At 44.7% G+C, this 19,874-nt stretch overlaps 1 protein-coding gene across 1 annotated transcript in view; it reads left to right on the forward strand.

Annotated features, from left to right (window-relative positions):
* Positions 1–5,894: 5,894 nt before the first annotated feature.
* TMPRSS15 (transmembrane serine protease 15) overlaps positions 5,895–19,874 on the forward strand; it is a 1,384,111-nt gene continuing 1,370,131 nt past the window's right edge. Inside the window, exon 1 of the mRNA XM_069204099.1 lies at positions 5,895–6,110. Within this exon, the coding sequence (XP_069060200.1) occupies positions 5,966–6,110 (145 nt within the window). The 5' untranslated portion in view covers positions 5,895–5,965. The remainder of the gene's footprint in view (positions 6,111–19,874) is intronic.

Raw genomic sequence — 19,874 nt, forward strand, 5'->3', positions numbered from 1 at the left:
ATTTAGGTTAGCTGCCTATTGGCTTTAACGTGGGGCTAGACATTGCAGTTGAGACATTGCAGATGAGCTGTGTTTTTTCAAGCTGTGTTTTTCCACAAGATGGACCAAGCTGTTTTCTTCACACCAGACCTTAGCTGATAAGAGCATGTAGATTTTGTGTTTACCTCGCAATCCAGTCTGAGAACGAGGAGCTCGGGAGAATTGGCCACTCTCCAGGTTTAAGGATGACTCTGGGCTACAGCAGAGGTAGATTGAATCTGCTTTGACTTCAGACAGGAGCTAGACATCAGTTGCCTGTCCCCCGTTTGGGTAGAAAATCTCTTTCTCGCAGTTGACCGGAGTCATCAACTTGCAGACCCCAGAAAGATTGAAGCTGAATATAGGCCCTACAGCCTTGCCCATACGGTGATGAGTTTAGACTTTTATGCTTTGCTTTGAAGTTATGCTATAATATAATCACATCTATTTGCTGTGTACATTGCAACTGAGAAGTACTTTGATATATTTTGCTTTCATTGCTGCGACTACTTTTGAACGTGTGCTTCCAATGTACTAATTTCGTCTCTCAGGAACCTCGTGGTGGAGATTTAATAACAATAAATGTCTTCTTTAAACTCAGAAGTGCATTCCAGAGAGGTTCTGTAAGCTCGGTTATGAGACAAGAGGGAAAGCAGAACACTGTGCCTCAGATAATCCAGCTGCCCAGTTCAGCAGCACCTTCCGATTGAGGCCCACTGTGTCCTTGCAGGTCCTGAGAGCACAGCTGTTAGAAATGGGGTCTTTGGTTGGCAGTCAGGTTACCCCCTGTCCAAGCAAGGACCCTCACTCTAGTCAAGGTAAGTCACACACAATCCACATTATCCTGTGCACACCCTCTGGTAGCTTGGCACTGAGCAATCAGGCTTAACTTAGAAGGCAATGTGTAAGGTATTTGTGCAACAAATCATACAATAACACAATATAGTACCACAAAAATACACCACACAGTGTTTAGAAAAATATATAATATTTATCTGGATATTTGCAGGTCAAAATGATCAAATATGCAATAAGTAAATGTAGAGATATCACTGAAAAGTGATATAACATGTTTTAAGACTTTTAAAAGCTAACAAAGGGCCTCATTATGACCCTGGCGGGCGGCGGAGGCCGCCCGCCAGGATCCCGCCCTCCAAATTACCGCGCCGCGGTCAAAAGACCGCGGCGGGTATTACGAGTTTTCCCCTGGACTGGCGGGCGGTTCCAGTTAAACCGCCCGCCAGCCCAGGGGAAAACGACCTTCCCACGAGGATGCCGGCTCGTAATCGAGCCGGCGGAGTGGGAAGGTGCGACGGGTGCTACTGCACCCGTCGCGTATTTCACTGTCTGCAAGGCAGACAGTGAAATACATTTTGGGGCCCTCTTACGGGGGCCCCTGCCGTGCCCATGCCATTGGGCACGGGCACGGCATTGGCATGGGCACGGCAGGGGCCCCCAGGGGCCCCGCGACCCCCCCTACCGCCATCCTGTTCATGGCGGCTTTCCCGCCATGAACTGGATGGCGGTAGGGGGGGTCAGAATCCTCATGGCTGCGGAGCGCGCTCCGCAGCCATGGAGGATTCCAATGAGCAGCGGAAAGTCAGCGGGAGACCGCTGACTTTCCGCTTCTGACCGCGGCTGAACCGCCGCGGTCAGAATGCTCATTGGAGCACCGCCAGCCTGTCGGCGGTGCTCCCGTGGTCGGTGGCCCTGGCCACCGGCCGCCAGGGTCAGAATGACCCTCAAAGTCTCTTTCAAGCACAAAGTACCTGGTTTGCATGAAAAATCTCCGCTAAGGGCCGCAGAGGAGGAGAAGTGTGGAAACAAAGGGGTGAGCGTAGATTTCTTGGGCCGCATACGGCGATGCGTTGTTTAGTTTCCACGCAGGGACGGCTGTGCGTTGATTTCCGGTGCTTGGTTGTGGATCCTCTTTGGGTTGCAGGGTTTTCAGATGCCCTGGGGTCTGTGCATGGAATCCTGGGCCTGCGGAGCAAAGTCACAAGCGCTGCATCGATCTGGTGGGAGGTGTGTGGAGGTTTCTTCCGCATGGCAGGTGCTGCATCGATTTCCCCTCTGGAGGTCGGGCTGCATCGTCCCAGGTCGGCTGTGCCTTGATCCGGTGGTCCATGCGTCGAAGTTCCGGTCGCAACACAGGCGCCACGTCGATCTTCTCCTTGCAAATTCCTGCTGTGACATTCCGGTTCAGCGTGCAGTGAATTTCTCACCGCAGGGCAGGCTGTGCATCGGTTTTAGCAAGATGTGCGTCAAATTTTCACCACACAAGGAGTCCAGTTGCAAGAGAGAAGTCTTTTTGGTCCTGAGACTTCAGGGAACAGGAGGCAAGCTCCCTCCAAGCCCTTGGAGAGCACTTCTTCACCACAGCCAGGGAGCAGCAAGGCAGCAATCCAACAGCAAGGCAGCAGTCCTTCACAGAAAGCAGTCAGGTGAGTCCTTTGGGCAGCCAGGCAGTTCTTCTTGGCAGGATGCAGATTCTGGTTCCACTTATCTTCTCCAGGAAGTGTTTGTGAAGTAGAGTATCTACTCCAAGAAGCGTCTAAGTTGGTAGGGTCAGAAACCCTGCTTAAATACCCAAATGTGCCATTGAAGTAGGGGAGTCTTTAAGGAGTGGCCTAGAAGTGCACAAGGTCCCCTTTCAGTTCCATCCTGTCTGCCAGGGTCCCAGTAAGGGGTGTGGCAGTCCTTTGTGTGAGGGCAGGCTACTGTCCTTTGACATGTAAGTGTCAAGCCCTCACTGTCCCAGCCCAGGAAGACCCATTCAAAATGTAGATGTATGCAAGGGAGGCTGAGTATCCTGTGTGTGGGGTGTGTCTGAGTGAATGCACAAGGGAGCTGTCAACTAAACCTATCCAGACGTGGATTGTAAGGCACAGAAAGATTTAAGTGCAGAGAAATGTTCACTTTCTAAAAGTGGCGTTTCTAAAATAGTAATATTCAACTTCACCAGTCAGCAGGATTTTATATCACCATTCTGGCCGTAATAAATATGACCTTACTACTCCTTTCAACAGCTACTATTCAAACAATGTATGAGGGCAGCCCCAGTGTTTGCCTATGAAGGGAGAAGGCCTCACAGCAGTGTACAAATGAGTTTAGGAGTTTTATACTATCAGGACATGTAAACTACATAGGTACATGTCCTGCCTTTTGCCTACACAGTACCCTGCCCTATGGGTTACCTAGGGCATACCTTAGGGGTGTCTCATATGTAGAAAAGGTTTAGGCTTGGCAAGTCGAATTGGCAAGTCGAATTGGCAGTGAAACTGCACACACAGGTCTTGCAATGGCAGGCCTGGGACAAGGTTAAGGGGCTACTTAAGTGGGTGGCACAACCAGTGCTGCAGGCCCACTAGTGGCATTTGATCTACAGGCCCTGGGCACATACAGTGCACACTACTAGGGACTTATAAGTAAATTAAATAGTCCAATTGGGTATGATCCAATGTTACCATGTTTAAGGGGAGAGAGCATATGCACTTTAGCACTGATTAGCAGTGTCAAAGTGCCCAGAGTCCTAAAGCCAGCAAAAATGAGGTCAGAAAAAAGAGAAGGAGGAAGACAAAAAGTCTGGGGATAACCCTTCAGAAAGGCCATTTCCAACAAAAGCCAACACGGATCCTGGATTTTGAGATCGCCTCAGCTCGCAGGCTTCATACCTCCAGCCGCCATTTTGCTTTCACAATTTGGAGGGAGTATGGCCAGTTTCCCCGCTCACCCTGCAGCTGGCGCCACAGGTCAAAGTTTTGATACCTATTAGGGGTCAGTGCGCTGGTGTTCCTGTTACTGATTCTGCGGCCAGATGGGTTATTTAGTCAGATTGCAGGCCTCAATCCAGGAGCTTGTAGACTACACATCTGCCATCTTAGGCTGTTGGCCATGCCCCTCAACACATCACTGCTAATTGGAAAAATTCATTAACCTTTCCACTGAAGCTTGATAGTACGCAGTCTGTTACCATCATTGCCTCGACAGAGCTTAAACAATCTCTTCTGTAGGGCTTCACAACAGAGAACTCATATGACATCCCCTCACAACATATCTAAACACAATCAGTACATTGCCTACTCTTGTTCCAACTTCAGATCCTGCTACCTTTAAACCTCCGCGAATTTTTTAACTCAATTATTATCATTTAGTATTACAATTGTTCTACTCATCACGTACTTAGACTTCATGAATTCTGTTCTGACCACTTTTAAAATTACTTGTATTACTCACCCCTTTTCTTCCCACCCTTTTTTCCTACCCCCACATACCAAAGAAATTGCCAAAATGTAGCTTATTCCTTATTCTATTTTATAGAAAATGTATATGCTTTTACTATGTGTATATACTCCTACTTTATTTACTCACCAATTTACGATTCATGATTATTTATACAGATGTTTTCCCTCACACCTGCTAACTATTTACTATTTTGTATTTGGTATATTTCTCAATAAAAGTCTTTTAAACATATAAAAAATAAAATAACAAATCTTGCATTGCTGCTCTCACTGTGCATATTCTGTTTGTTAGCTGAGGTAGAGCTGTTCTGTACCTGCTGTATGTGAGGAAAGCTTGCACAGTGGATGCTTGCACTTTACATCTTGCATGTGTGGGGCAGCTTACATTGTAGATGTTTGTACTGTACCTCCGCTGTGTATTAATGAAGTGGACAGCCCACATACGTGTACTCCATATGAATGTGTGTGTGAGCGAAGTGCACATGTATTGTACTTGATCTGAGTTAAAGGGAACTGTATGGTGCCTGTTCTTTGTTAATTGTGAGCAAAGCTTGCAATGAGGATGCCTGTACTGCACCTGTCACCAGAGCAGTTACTTTATTCCCAATAGGCCGTGTTAGCTGGATAAGTGTAAGATGTTATCGAGTGGGGTTAAGCATGCCAGTTTATATTACTGATCCCCACATCACTGTCCCTGACTATCATGTACCCATATTATTAATGTGAGGAAGACGGCCTTTTGGGCAAAATACTGTCACTGATGTCACTCATGACGATTGATACTACAATCACGGAATAATTGTCCTGTGGGCGGATGAGAATTTAAATGACACTCGCAAAAAAACAATTGCAGTCCCAACACACGTATACGTTCATTAGGCTGTCCCAAAAAGTGAATGGCACATAAACAAATAAATGTCCGAAAGAGAGTGGCCCACAGCGCCTCTCTATTTATACTTTATATTATTTAAAAAAACTTAATGTGAGGAAGCTAAAACAGTCTCTAATTTAGCAAAAAAACAAGTAGGTAGCTTCAGACATGGCAGAAGCGGCACTGCACTTCGGGGTTTTTGCTACAGACTGAAATAAACCCTGGAAGTTGTCGAGAAAATAATAATGTCGACTGTTACCGCCAAGGTTTATGTGCACCACTATAAATGCCCCAAAGTGCAGGCTAGTATTAATCATATGAATTAAGAAAGTACAGCCTATTGATTGGCAAAGTTATTTCAACGTCATGCCAAAAACATTTACGATATCTCTTTTGCTATGACTTACTGATTTAAAAATACTATTAATGCAAGGTAATTTAATCATAAACTGAGGAATGTGAGCAATTAACAATAATGATAATTGGGATTTCTGTGCTTTAAGAAGCCGTTTAAAACAGACATTTTATTTCTTTTTTTAATAGTGGGCAATAAAGATTTATCACCAGGCGTTTCTTTGCTGTCCTACTTATCTTTACAGCTAGATAGTCCATGCTTTTAAGTGCATGTTCTTGTGCAAATGCATTACCACTCAAGGCAAGAAACGCCCAGTCCGCTCTGTAAGCCATTAACATAGATTGCTGATTAATTAAATTGTGTGTATTTCATTAGGCTTTCTATATAAATATCTACAACTCAGAAATAACGCCTTAGTTATTCTCGCTATTAGGTTGTACGCCGCCTGTAACACTTTTACACTGATCTACAAAGACAATGGACGAAAAAAAATCTTCACCCAAGACAAGAATCCCTCTAAGCAGCCTCGAAGTGTGGCTCATAGCTTTTCTTGCAATTTTCATATGCGTTTGCGCTGGATTGATTGCGTTTTCCTGGATTGTACTCAAAGATTCTCAGTCAGGTCAGTAAAAAATTTTTTTTGTTGATCATCTACACATATAAAGTATCTTAATTTGTTCCCCATAAGTTTTATACATATTGTTGTTCTTAACATACATACAAAGAAAGATGCGAAATGTAGAGAGGTGTACGCATATGGTTAAATCCGGGCCTCAAAAGAGAGCATAATATTTTTAAAACGATATATATATATATATATATATATATATATATATATATATATATATATATATATATATATATATATATATATTTTAAATCTGCACTAGATGATTTTGTTTTGTAATCGAAATGATTTGTAAATTTAGTCGTTTGGAAATTGTAATGCAGTCTGTGCCGCTGATTTTCTCGTACATGGTTCCAAAGACTGCTGCATATTCTCAGAACCACACTGACATTTTCGAAATGGTATAGACAGTTTTACAACATGAACTGGTCGGGTCGAAGGTACATGAACTGAAATAATGTACCATTCAATGCATGTGCACTTATAGCCACGATCATACAATGATGAAAATGACAAGATAAGCCATAACCTGTAAACTTTCAGATGTTCTCATTCCTAATATATAATAGGAATCTATTGGTGAGAATAATTTACATTTATTTTTCTAGATGTCACACTTCAATCACGCTTATATTTTAAAACCTTAAAACTCCTATTCATGTAGGATATGCCTGTTATAACGGTGCAGGATAGGGATCCTGAAACACCAAGTTTGATCAAAATATTTATTTTCCAGTTTTAATGTGTAAAATACCAGATAATTGGTTGAAAGTTACTTGTGCATAGAGTTTTCAATATCTGACAATTGTGGAATCAGATTTTGTTACACATTAAGTGGAAAAGTAACTCCACAAAAATGTACTTAAGGTTGCCTGATCTTTGACTATATTGTGAGAATGTCATCCTTTTAGCACGTTCACCCCAATTTTTCTTACTGATACTGGTGGTAACTGACCCTGACTGTGCCCTGGGTCTGCGAACCAGGGCCAGGGCCAGGGCCAGTGCTCTCAACAAAAGGTATATGGTAAAGTGGTACAAATACAATTGTCAATGATAGACTCCTGTAAGTCCCTAGTATAAAATACGGCAGGGGCATTTAGAGGCCTAGTAGATTTCCTGCACTAGACTGTGCAGTGCTTTGTTTCCTGCAGTAATTTTTAAAGCCAGACATGCCTTGAAGGCAGTCTTGAAAAAAAAATGTTTTCAAATTCACCTTTGGAAAGGTACTTCTAAAGTGGGGAGACATGTAATTATGAACAGAGACATTATAAAATATGTTTTCTATGCCCTGCAGAGAGAAAAACTGCCTATTTCATGTTCCTCATTGTAGCTAGCTCCATAGAATAACATAGGCATATTTCACAAAGGCATAAGTGCTGCTAGAAAGGAGCTACTTGTGTCATGAAAGGACTCAAAATATTGGTAAATATAAACAGAACTTGCCACTGTTGAATTTATCATAACTAATACAGAAATTAAGGACGTTTGTTCTGTAAACCAAAAATCCAGCCAGTTAGTGGCCTCTCCTGATTGGTCAGCCTTAACAGGATTAGCCAGGCAGATCTGATGAGTTGATAAGTGGCCTGCACTGAGCAGAAGTTATCTGATGGGAGGGTTCTGCAGCTGCAGAGGCCAGGTCAGGAAGGGGGATGGGTAAATCACACTGGGCTCGAAAGGAAGCAGGACAGAAAGGAATGTCAGCCAAGCCTGCCCTCTCACTCTGTACCCCACGGATAGATAGCAGGCAGAGGAAAGGAAATTGCAGATGGTCGGGAGGGGGGTGTTAATGGAAATGAGCCACACCAGTGGATAAGGTTAACTAGGTATTACTTCTCTGGAGTAAAAACATCCATCTTGGATTTTAAAGTGCTATGCTTTATGGGACAAGAAAATGTCACACTTTGGCGGAAGCTGTCATGCTTTTGGGTGGCACTATGCATCTTATTGAACAGGGGTGCACCCCTGCTTGTCCCCCAAGATGAATGAATAATTATGGCTGAGCTGCATTGCAACTCAGATCTGCTGCTTGTAACCACAAAGACTGTTTTTGGAATAATGGTCTGCAACCCAAAGGACTGCACTCTGAAGTACTGCTCCTGTTGCAGAATGGAGCAAAAGCTCGAAGGACTTGGCACAAAGAAGTTCCAGAAGTTTGGAGACATTTGGAGCAACTTTGGGAAAAAACTCCATAAGTGGACGACCCAAAGTCATAAGTCAAGCCGACTAGCTTCAACCTCAACCTGGCCTGAATTTCAGGTTCATAAAGCTGAAAGCTCTGGAAGCTCCAGACTTCCAGGATTTGACTGGGGCCTCAGGGAAAAGCAATACAATGCATTGAAATTGGCTTGCTGGAGAGGACCACAGAATGTCAAGAGAGAAAAGCCTCAAATTATAACTTGATCACAGTCTAGTGGAAGCAGATGTCCCCAGTTGGTGCTATTAATTTCTAATCAAAAGAAAGCACATTTTTTATTTAATCTTTAAAATAATAACATCTCCAGTTCCCGATATTGGATAACATTTTTTGCTATTTTTATATATAGGTGTGAGATTTTTATTATGTGTTGTATCTTACTTGTTGACTGTATTGGTGTATTTAAATGCTTTTACATACCTTTCTCCTAAGAGAAGCCGGATTGCTTGTTGCCAAGCTACTAGAGGCTGAGCCAGGGGCTGCTGTTCTGAGAACTTGATTGGACCTAACATTTGATTGGTGGCCTTATTGCTAGTGGGAGGGGTGTACTTACTCCTACTAATAACCAGTCTTCAACATATAGTACAAAAGGCAGGGTGAACTTTAAATTACACTGTCATAATTTGCATAACTTAAGGGATTTCAAGATATGCTCATTATACAAAATTCCCAAAATTACATCATTATCCCTCTTTATGTAGTTACATGCCATTCGCTGTAAACCACCCGAGTCATGGTAAAAAGGTAAAAAGTTACCACACATGCATGCGAACACCTGAACGTGAGTGACTGTTGTTCACAGCGCTTTTGATTTATTGCACCATTTTTATTGCAAAATGCATTTTCACATCATGGATTGACACGAGGACTCATTTTGTCTTAAAATTTAGCGCTATATGACAGATTTACACTTCTCATAATTATGCATGATGTTGTGCAACTTTGGCAACATTTTTCATAATTTCATTGAAGCAACTTATGAAACTTTGCTCACCCCTGCAGGGTCATGGTCATACAAATTATCTGATATAAGCTACCCAAGAAACCGCCATTCAGAACGAGCTGAAATGTCTTTTATTGGTTCTGAAAAGTTGGTACATCAAGATTCAGATATTGTTCTTTTTCTATAGCAGCAGCCAAACTCTGGAATGGACTTAATTTTCCTCTCTACAATCAACCACCTCAGCTCTCACTTAGAAAGGCTTTAAAAATGTTCATATTTAATCAGTAATTGACATCCAAAACCTTACGACTTTCTAAATTTGTCAGGTTAGGGCCAAGAAACATCACAGTGTAAATTGCATTCTATGAATATCTTAATCCTCATTAAAAAAATGACTTAAAACAAGGTTTAACACTAATCACACTTCCAGAGCAAGAAAATACATCCTTGGCTGAGCAAGTCAACACAACTGGCTCAGAATACTGTAGGCAGATTCTGAGTGTTCATGACTACTGTACACTTGTGGGAATAACGATCTATGAGGGATGCAAGACACCTGACAGAACAAAAGGCAGCCTTACCACTTGTTTTTCGACTTGCTGATTCCAAATGAGGCTGACATGATCAGCTCACATTTATTGCCAGAGCCCTCTAGAAAATCAGACTCCAGCCGCAATGGCAGGAGGAATCAATTCTCCTTCTGTCTGGTGAGGAGAGAGCTCATCTAAATAGGATGAGATTCTGACCTTGTGAGAGGCCTGCTTGATGACAGAAGGGTGGAGCCATCTTGAAATAGGGCTCCTGGGACATTTTGCATTAAGGTGAAGAGGAAGTGCTACAAAAGTAGGTGTGTATAGGACAGGAAAGTAGCTAGAAGTGGGTAGAGAGCATTCTCAAATTACAGTCTAGTCCACAGGATAAGACTGGTATATGACAACCACCTCTTCCTGAGCATTCCTGGAGCTGCGACAACAACACATAGATAAGGCCATTCTAGAAGAAGAATGCTCTTGTCTTCTGCTAACACCCAACTGCTCTGCAAGTGTAAAGCATTGGCTTCCTCTTTACCTACTTAAGGGACATAAATAAGCAAAATAACTCTTGATTTCTAGAGTGTCCAGATATTTACAGAAGGCTCAATCCAGTAGGAGCCCTGGCTGGAAAGTGAACTAGTGCCTCCATACCTGCCCTGAAGATTTGAGTACTGAGGACTTTCTGTAAATAACTTTTCCAGCAGTCGTAGAAAAGTGGAATGTAATCACTTATTTCTACCTCTGGAGGTCTGGGACTAGTTGCTCAGATTTGCTCTGGCAGGACATACCCAAGGCAGGCACAAAAACAGGTACATTTCACTCACACTCTTTTGGAGACCTGTCCATCCAGAGCTTATTTCCTTGCCACCCATGGAGGATTTTGAAGTCTAAAACTAAAAGCTTGGCTTGGAACAATAATCCAAATCTATCTGACCTTGTGGCCACAAAATCCAGAGTTGCCCTGGTTAGACCTTTTGCTGCCTAAATTGTCAGCTTCACTGGTAGTTGATGATATCATATCAAAGTTTGAGGGACCCTTGCCTGCTTCAGCCTTAACCTTGCATCACAGTACTATTAGGATTTCTGTTCTAAAGAGTAATTCCTAAGGTTAAAATTTTAACTTGTGTGACTCAGGGCCAGATGTGCGTACCTTTTTTCTTGTCGCAAACGACCCAGTCATTTGTGACAAGAAAAACTCATCATGGTGCGTACAGACCCTAATTTGCGATTCAGCAAGCTGTTTACCGAATCGCAAAATAGGTTTGCGAGTTGCAATTAGGAAGGGGCATTCTTTTCCGATTTTCAAGTCGCAGTGCGATGTAGGTTTGTTTTGTGACTGTGAATGCAGTCACAAAACAATTGCAGTTAGCACCAGTTTCAAATTGGTGCCAATCCATTCGCAAACAGAAATGGGTCCCCATGGGACCCCTTCCCCTTTGTGAATGGATGGGAAAATATTTTTTCAAAGCAGGCAGTGGTTTCATTTTTGTTTTTGAAATGCATCCCGTTTTCCTTTAAGGAAAATGAGATGCATTTCTAAAATAAAAAACTGCTTTATTTAAAAGCAGTCACAGACATGGTGGTCTGCTGTCCCCAGCAGGCCACCATCCCTGTGAGGGCGGCCATTTCCGATGGAGTCACAAATTGTGGCCTACTTTATGAATATTTATGAGGTAGGTCATTTGCAACCCCATTGGGAATTGCAAACAGTGTCATTGACACTGTTGTACATCAGGTTTTGTGACTTGCAAATTGCGAGTCGCTAAGACTCGCAATTTGCGACTTGCAAAACGTAATATTCGTACATGTGGCCCTCAGTGTTTTCAACCTGATATAGCAGCTAGGTTCTGGACAATTGAGAACTGTTGTCTTAAAAAATATTTAATGTTTACTCAGGGATGTTTCCCTTACAATAATCTGCAATTCATATCTCCCGTTCTCTTTGTCCAGTTCTAATATTAGGTATGTCAGTTGACCCATTATTTTTGTTTCTGATCTTCTGAAGTGGTGTGAGAATTGTATTGTTTTGTGTTCTTTAGTTCAAAAGGCTTGCTATTGTTGTCAATTAAGTCTACATCCATTGGGGAATTGCCTTCAGTCAGTGGCATATCTACCAGGGTCTGAGGAGATAGGGGTAACCTCCTCCCAAATTATTGATCCAGTTTCGGACAGCGTAGTATTGCGATCTGCATTAAGAACACCAGACTGTCATAAATGTCTGTCTTACCCTTTTACACCAAACCAAAGCTAAAAGTATATACCTATTCTGGAGTCACTTTGAATATCAGGAAGTACTGAAAAACGGGAATCATCAGTGGCCTAGTTGTGATTTCTACTGTCTGTGTTTGCTTTACACAGGAAAAGCAATCACATTAGTTCATGGAAACCTCCTTGAAATGCAATGCTCAAAGTAATTACTTCAGTATAATTTTAGTAATATACGTATGTCGGTAATTCCCACATTTTCTATATGCCAAAATGTAGTTTGTATTGTATTACCTTATGGGCCAACTCCAATTAGCCTTCTCCGATATAGCGGTATGTGTATGCGGCCCACTCTTGTGTGTAAACTCATGACCCAGCTTTTGATTTCCAGCCAGCAGTTTTTTGCATTGTGAGACTTTGGATCATACTTATAATGGAAAAAAAGCTAAAATACAAGACCCCAAAGTCAAAGTGCTACAGGCTAAAGGGATAGATCTGGCTTGGCTGAGTTAAACTGGGCCCTCAAGCCCTCATTATGAGTTTGGCGGTCCCATGACCACCACAGTGGCGATGGGGGCCGCATTGCCGGAGGCCTGGCGGAGAAGACCGCCATATTATGAGCATGGCAGTGTTCCCAACAGAACACAGCCAATACACCACCAGTATCGCAAGAGCAGATGGACTGCTGCGGCCGGCAGCAGACATCTTCAGGCCAGGGGAGACCATGTTTCCACTGACCATATGACAAGGTTGCACACTGCCAGGATTTCTGGGGCTTTTACCCCTCCATGAAAAGCCTGGGGGAAAAGAACAACATAAAAGGAGACACTCACCTTCAGGAACACAGACATGTCCGCAGCTGCCATGGAACACGAACTGGAAGCCTTCCCATTGCTCCTGCTGGCCATATTACTCCCAAACCAATGATGGCAAAAAAGACAACAACCATAAGTACACCCACCTACACACCCATGCACAACAAACAACCCAGGCATGGTTAACCAAGGCCATACACACACACAAACATACACCCGTACCAACACACAAATACATCTACATACACACACCCACACACAAGCAACACACACCACGACCAACATACGTATGCCATACACCCACCACACCACACACACACACCACCACCACCACAGTCAAACACATCTACACACAACAACACCAAGTCACACAAATACAACACAATCATAACCACACAAACACATTGTCAGAGAGGCACACTGCACACCTCTACAGGACAACACATACTGGCAGCAACACGTTACAACAGCACACAACCAATACAAACAATAACACTGCCAAACAGCATGTCTGAGTACACCCCATGTCCACCCAACACACAAAGTACATCACAGATGCATCACAACACCCACACCACTACCACACAACACCAACACAAAACATCACAAGTTTTTAGCACCACTCACACATACAACTCGTACTGCTACCCAACACATCACATGCACCGAAGACACACACCAAATCGCACATGTACAACCCATACATGTGGAGGGAAAGCCAGGACAAGTTTGTAACCATCAACACCAATGGTTAAGTGGTGCAGATATATTATTATAATATATAAATAGATGTAAAAAAAACTATATACAAAATGGGCCTTCGGGAAATGGGGACTTGGTCAGTGGGAGGGAATAAGGCAAACTCATACAGACATTTTGTTTGGAACACAAAGGCATCATGGGAAAAAAGTTTGGGAGTGGAGGGAGAGGTAGTGTTTGAGAGGTGTGTACGTGTATGTGCCTTGGGTGCTGGTACATGTGTGGATGCCATGTGTGTGTTGGGTGTTTGTTGGGTGGGTGTGTGTGGGAGTTTAGGCATACTGTGAGGAGGGGGGAGGGGATGCAGGTACATGCCAGGGTGGATGTCTGAGTGTCTGTTGGGGTGGTGGCTGCATGTAAGGTGGATGTAATGCATGTAGGGGTGATGGTATTCGTGGTGAGTGTGCATGTGGTGTATGGGGTGGATGTATGGGTGTCTGATATTGTGGTGATGGTGGGCATGAGGGGACTGGTGGTTGGATCTGGGAGTGTTGATGTGGTGATAACAGGTTAGAGTGGGGTAGTGTCTAACAGGGAGGAGGTGGTGGGGGAGTCGGTGTAGGGAGTGGATGTTTTTGTGTCTGCATTTGTTTGATGTCTGTGCGCATGGCATTGGTGTGACTTGTGGTGCCTGTATTTGTTTCTGCAAACATGACTGTTTAGGTGGATGAATGGTGGTCTGACAGTGTGCTTTGGATGGGTGCAGGAAGAGGGATGTGGGCACAGGTAGCTGGAGGGGGGACAGAAGACGAAGGGACACTGGCTGCCATCAATGAGGAGGCCAGAGCCTGAAAGGATCTCTGCAGGCCAGTCAAGGAACCGTGAATGCCTTCCAGGTAGGCATTCTGTTGTTGAATCTGTGATGCCAGTCCCTGGATGGCATTCACGATGGTTGACTGTCACACAGATAGGGACCTTGGGAGGTCAATAGCCTCCTGATTGAGGGCAGCATGGCCTTAACTTGCTTTTAAACTGACATGCACATCTGGCTGACATCATAGGACAAGCTGAAGCTATGCAGTGAAAACCTACTGAAACATTTGTCACACTTTGACTTGATGAAGGGTAATACAATGCACAATAGCACAGTACATGCCATACTACCACGGTCATTTACATAGACATAGCCTGTACTCCTTACCCATACGATTCCTGCATGGCAAGGCAGTTTGCCAACAAATCCATTAACAATGTGTTCAGTAATATCTTTTCCCCCTGCAGCCATCTACACCTATGGTATGAGGCAGCTGATTGAGAACTCACAAATTTCCTCTGTCTTAGTGGCAGACTATTACTGATGGCAATGCCCTGACACCTCAGGAATACTGATGCTGATGGAAGGATCTGGTCACTTAAAAGATGTGTTATGTGTCCAGACAAACTCAAACATTGGAGTATGTCCCCTCATGAGGCACTGTCTGCGTGGCATTGGCAGACATAATCAAGATAAATCCTGCCAAGGTGTCTCATACCCATAGCCAATGTGCAAGTACCAATGACCTACACCACATCTTACCACTAGTAGACTACCCAAACCCATACATGCCTACCATTAGCAAGTTCTGAGTGTGTACATACCCCCTTGTGGCTGCTCTGCTGCTCTCTAGCACCAATCCACCTCAGGGAAGGCCACTGCAAAAATTCTGGCCATTAGGGGGATCAGGGTCCAATCGGTACCCCTCCCTCATTGGGAGGACGTCCCCAACTGGGCCTCAGTAGTCTTACGGGCCCAGCATCTCAGGTCTCCCCACCGCTTTCTGCAGTGGGTGCTCTGCCAGGTCTGGACCCCCAGTGTCTGCACTTGCTTGGCAATGGCACACCAAATCCCTTTCTTCTGATGGGCGCTGACCTGCATGAATGACACAGACAGAAGGAGAAAGTCATGTAGATTGGCATCACAGCAACAGCAGTGGACTCCACACATCAGACAAATTTCATGACCACACAAACGTGCAAGTATGCCATGAACACACCAATTCCTTTGCCATCTGCATTCATCCACTCAGTTGCATCGTCACAACGCATTTCAGACAGACACACATCACAATCAGACAGGACAGGAACATTTGACTCAGCTGCTGCTCTGGTGCCCCATAGAACTGTCCATACAGGGGTGGGGCCCTGTCTGCTAGCTTTTCCAGCTCCTCATGGGTGAAGACAGGGGCCCTATTTCCTGCAGGACGTGGCATAATGGCTTTCAGAGACAGAACACGTCAGCACATGCAATGGAGGTCTTGCTTGCACAAGTGTCAGGAGTCAAGTGAGCTATGCAACAAAAAAATGGTAGTCATGTCTGCCGCGGACATGACCATTACCGCCCGAGGTAGTCATCATTGTCCCAGTCTCCCATAGGCAACAATGTTAGCCAATGAGGAGACCGCCTACCACCATGACGACTAAAGCCGGCGGAATTAGGTCACTTCCATCTGACCTGTGCTTGCAGGTCAGGTGGCTGCCATTTTACATGTATGTGGTGTATTGTAGGTGAATGATAAGTGGTCATGGATGATTTTAGTGAGATGTGCACAGAAGACCTATGCTCACACATCAAAACATGGTACAAACATATGATATTCATGGATAGTGGTTTAAAATACAGATATCTATGACATGACATGTGCATTCACTTGCTATCTCATAGACAGGGAAACCATATCTATGTGTTCAAATTTCACATACACGTCATTACCTGTTGGAATAGGGTGTTGTTACATAGAAGTGTCAAATGCATTGTGTCGGTCAAACTGTCTGTCTGGGCCTGGAACTGTCATCAATGATGGCATATAGGGTCAGTCAACATGGCCATGTGGATTCAGTGTACATCAGCGTTATGTCCACACTACTCTTGTGTGCTGTGTGTATGGCGTTCTGTGGCTTGTGAACTGATGACATCAATTTGTGGCTATTCCTCTCTCACAAGCCCAGGTTCCTCTCTTGCAATAGTGAGAATCAGACATGCACCTGTGTACCGGACCCTTGTCGATCTTGCTATCCTGGAAGAAAGACACATCATGCAGACCTATCGTCTGAACCTTCAGACCATCATAAAACTGTGTAACCAGTTGGAGCCAGATCTCTTGTCTGCCATTCGTAAGCCCTATGCCATACCTCCAGCAGTGCAGGTGTTGTCTGTGCTATACTTCCTTGCCTCAGGCTCGTTCCAGATCACAGAGGGCTTGGCATCAGGGATGTCACAGCCCATATTTAGACATGTGTTGAAGGATGTACTGTGTGCTTTACTCCATAAATGTCCAGGTGGTGTGTCTTCATGACCAGTATATCTCCCAAGTGGCTGCCTAGTTTCCTGGTTCTGTGCATGACTCCTACATTCTGAGGAACAGCAATGTCCGACACATGATGGCACAACTACATGTTGGTACATATCCAACTGTATGTATGCATCTGTTATATCACCTCTCTTCACATCCTGCCCTCTGTCACTAGCAGTATTGTGATATGTCAGATCTTTGTGCACACAGGTGACTCTTGCTATCCTAACCTGCCATGGCTGCTGACACCAGTCAGATACCCGAGAACAGATGCAGAAGACTGTTTCAATGAGGCGTGTTATCAAGAGGACCTTTGGGCTTCTGAAGGGCAGATTCTGGTGTCTACACATCTAAGGAGGTGCCTTGCTCTACATACCACTAAAAGTCTGCCAGATAGTTGTTTCTTGTTACATGCTACACACTCTAGCTCTGAGATGTCACATCCCATTACTGGATGTTGAGGAGGTGGCAGCGGCTGCTGATGGTGACATAGATAGTGATAAGGAGGCAGATGTTGAGGATGCAGCTGACACTACAACAGAGATGATCCAACAATACTTCCTATGACATACAGGTATGTGTTTATTCTGTTGTATGTATGTGTACTGTACTGCTGTCTGCCTTGTGACATTGCTCCACCTGATGTGTGCCATCAGTGGAGGTGGCAAGTGCAGCTATCCCACTGTGTGGGTTTGGAGGACAACATGTTGGCCATCAGAAAAGGAGTTACTGTGCTGATGTCAGAGCTATTTTAGCTATCCCGTAGCTAGCATCACATCTGCAATGACTTGGGAATGTATGTTCCCTGTAATGCTATGTCAACTGCACTTAGACTGCCACACAACCTGTGGTTTTCAGTATTGCTACCTATCCTCACTGTACACAATGAACGTTTATGGAACATACCTTTTACAGACAGTTGGATTTGCCTTTAGTGGAGTAACATCAGCTGTGAAGGATGTACCCTTTGGAATGCATGTCTGGAACATGTGGGTCTGCCAAGGTAATATGTAACATTCCACTTGCCTATTCAAACTAGTGAGCTTAACAATGTACTGCATTTGTGTTGGTTGTGCAACATTGACTCCTATCGTCATGGTTGTCCCTGTCTTGGTCTGTTGGGTGGTGTTACTCTTGTTGACTGGTGGCTCTCCTACCAGAAGATTTCAGAATATGTCTGTTCTACTGTCATTATTCCTGCACACTGCACCCCCTTCTATCCATCTTCCAGACTTTAAATTGCCAATGTGTTAACTGTAATGACATTTTGTACACTAGTAAATCTTACTTGTTACAATAAAGACAGGTAAGCCGTAGCTGTTCTCAATGCTGTTTATTGTGATACACAGGTGCAATAGGTGATTGATTAGGGGGATCATGGTGGATGTAATCATCAGAGTATTTGGCCCAGCTGTAGGTAATACAGGTCCAGTATCCAAGGGCCATGGGAAAATGGAGACATGACAGCTGGGCAGTCTACACAGTGTCTCAGTGGCACACAAGAGAGAATGATCAGGAGAGACTCACTTCCTGGCAGTGGTGGTCTTGACATCAGGTCCTCCAGGATGTCTGGACAGACAACCTCATTTGCGTGGGTGTTCCTCAGCTACAGAGGGAGGGTTGCTAGTGGCCTGTGGGTCCCCTGGCAGGGATTCCATTCTGCCAGCTGCGGCAGAAGTGGACGGCTCAGTTGGAATCTGGCTAGTGAAAAGGGCCTGCTGATGGGTGGAGGACGCATGCAGGATGGTATTAAATTCCTTGAGCACCCCAGGAATAGAGGCCATGGTGGCATTGGGAGCCTGTCACTGCTGCATGGCCTCCTGGTGGTATTCCCTCTGCAGCCTCCGGTTCTCCTGCAAGGTTGAGAGGATCTGGCCAATCTTGTCCTGGGATTGCTGGTATGCTTCCAGGTCTTTGGAGATAGCCTCCTGCCTACTCGTTTCCTTTGGGGGCCACATCCCTTGGTCCACAGATGCCCTTCAACTGCCCCTGACCCTCTATGGCTGTGTCCCAAGCGCAGTGTACCCACTCCCAGTTAAATCAGGACCTTCATCTCCTTGGGTATGAGGGGTTGACTGTACTTCCTGTACTGTGGGGTACACTGCTGATTGACAAGTCCTTGAAACACAGTTTTGGGGACGAGGGGTTGGCTGTGCTGTTGTTGCCACTTGCGTGGGGAACGAAGATGTGGTCAGGGTGGGGCTAGTAGTGGTGGACTGACCATTTGTCCCAGATGGCCCAGGTAAGTCATCATAGTCCAGGCATCCACTGGGGCCTTTTTCCTGGGGAGGGCTGGCTGTCTTTGGCAACCTCTGAGAGGTGGCAGTGGCAGGGGCACCTGTGGATGGAGAGGGAGAGTTACATTGGGGATGTGTATTTCTTTGTTTCATAGTCTGGTACATACAGTAGCTTGACTTGCTTCCCAGTGATGACAATGACAGATGCAGCACTACAGACATTGTCCGTGGGACATGGATTGTGACATTGGTTCCATTTTCCATTGAGGGTTGTGGATAGTGGATAGCATTGCTGTCATTGCCATGTAGTAGTACGTAGTCGACACATCCAGTTGGTTTAGTTGGTGTGATCATTTTACGTGCAGGTGTTCCAATGTGAAGTGGATATTGCAGCTTTTCATGTGTAAAGCGTAATGGATTGTGGGAGTTGTGGTGCTTGCCATTGTGAGTGATATCCATGCACAAGGGAGGGACTGTGTGGGGATATTGGAAGTGGGGTGGTGTGGCATGCAGGGAGTGGCATTAGGTGATTGCGGGTGCACAAGTTTGAGTTTGGGTGTCCTGGGGAGTGATAGAGTGGTTAGAACGCATGCTGTACAGGAGTCGTTCATGCCAGGGGAATGTTGACTTACAGAGTCCAGTCTTCCAGTTATTCCAGTCAGGCCGTCTGGATGCATGATGTCCAAGACCTTCTCCTCTCATGATGTGAACTCTGGTGTAGGCGGTGGGGGTCCACCACCAGTCTTGTTGATGGCAATCTGGTGCTGTGAAGCCATGGAACACACCTTCCCCCGGAGGTCGTT

This window comes from Pleurodeles waltl, chromosome 8, assembly GCF_031143425.1.
Source record: "Pleurodeles waltl isolate 20211129_DDA chromosome 8, aPleWal1.hap1.20221129, whole genome shotgun sequence".
NCBI lineage: Eukaryota > Metazoa > Chordata > Amphibia > Caudata > Salamandridae > Pleurodeles > Pleurodeles waltl.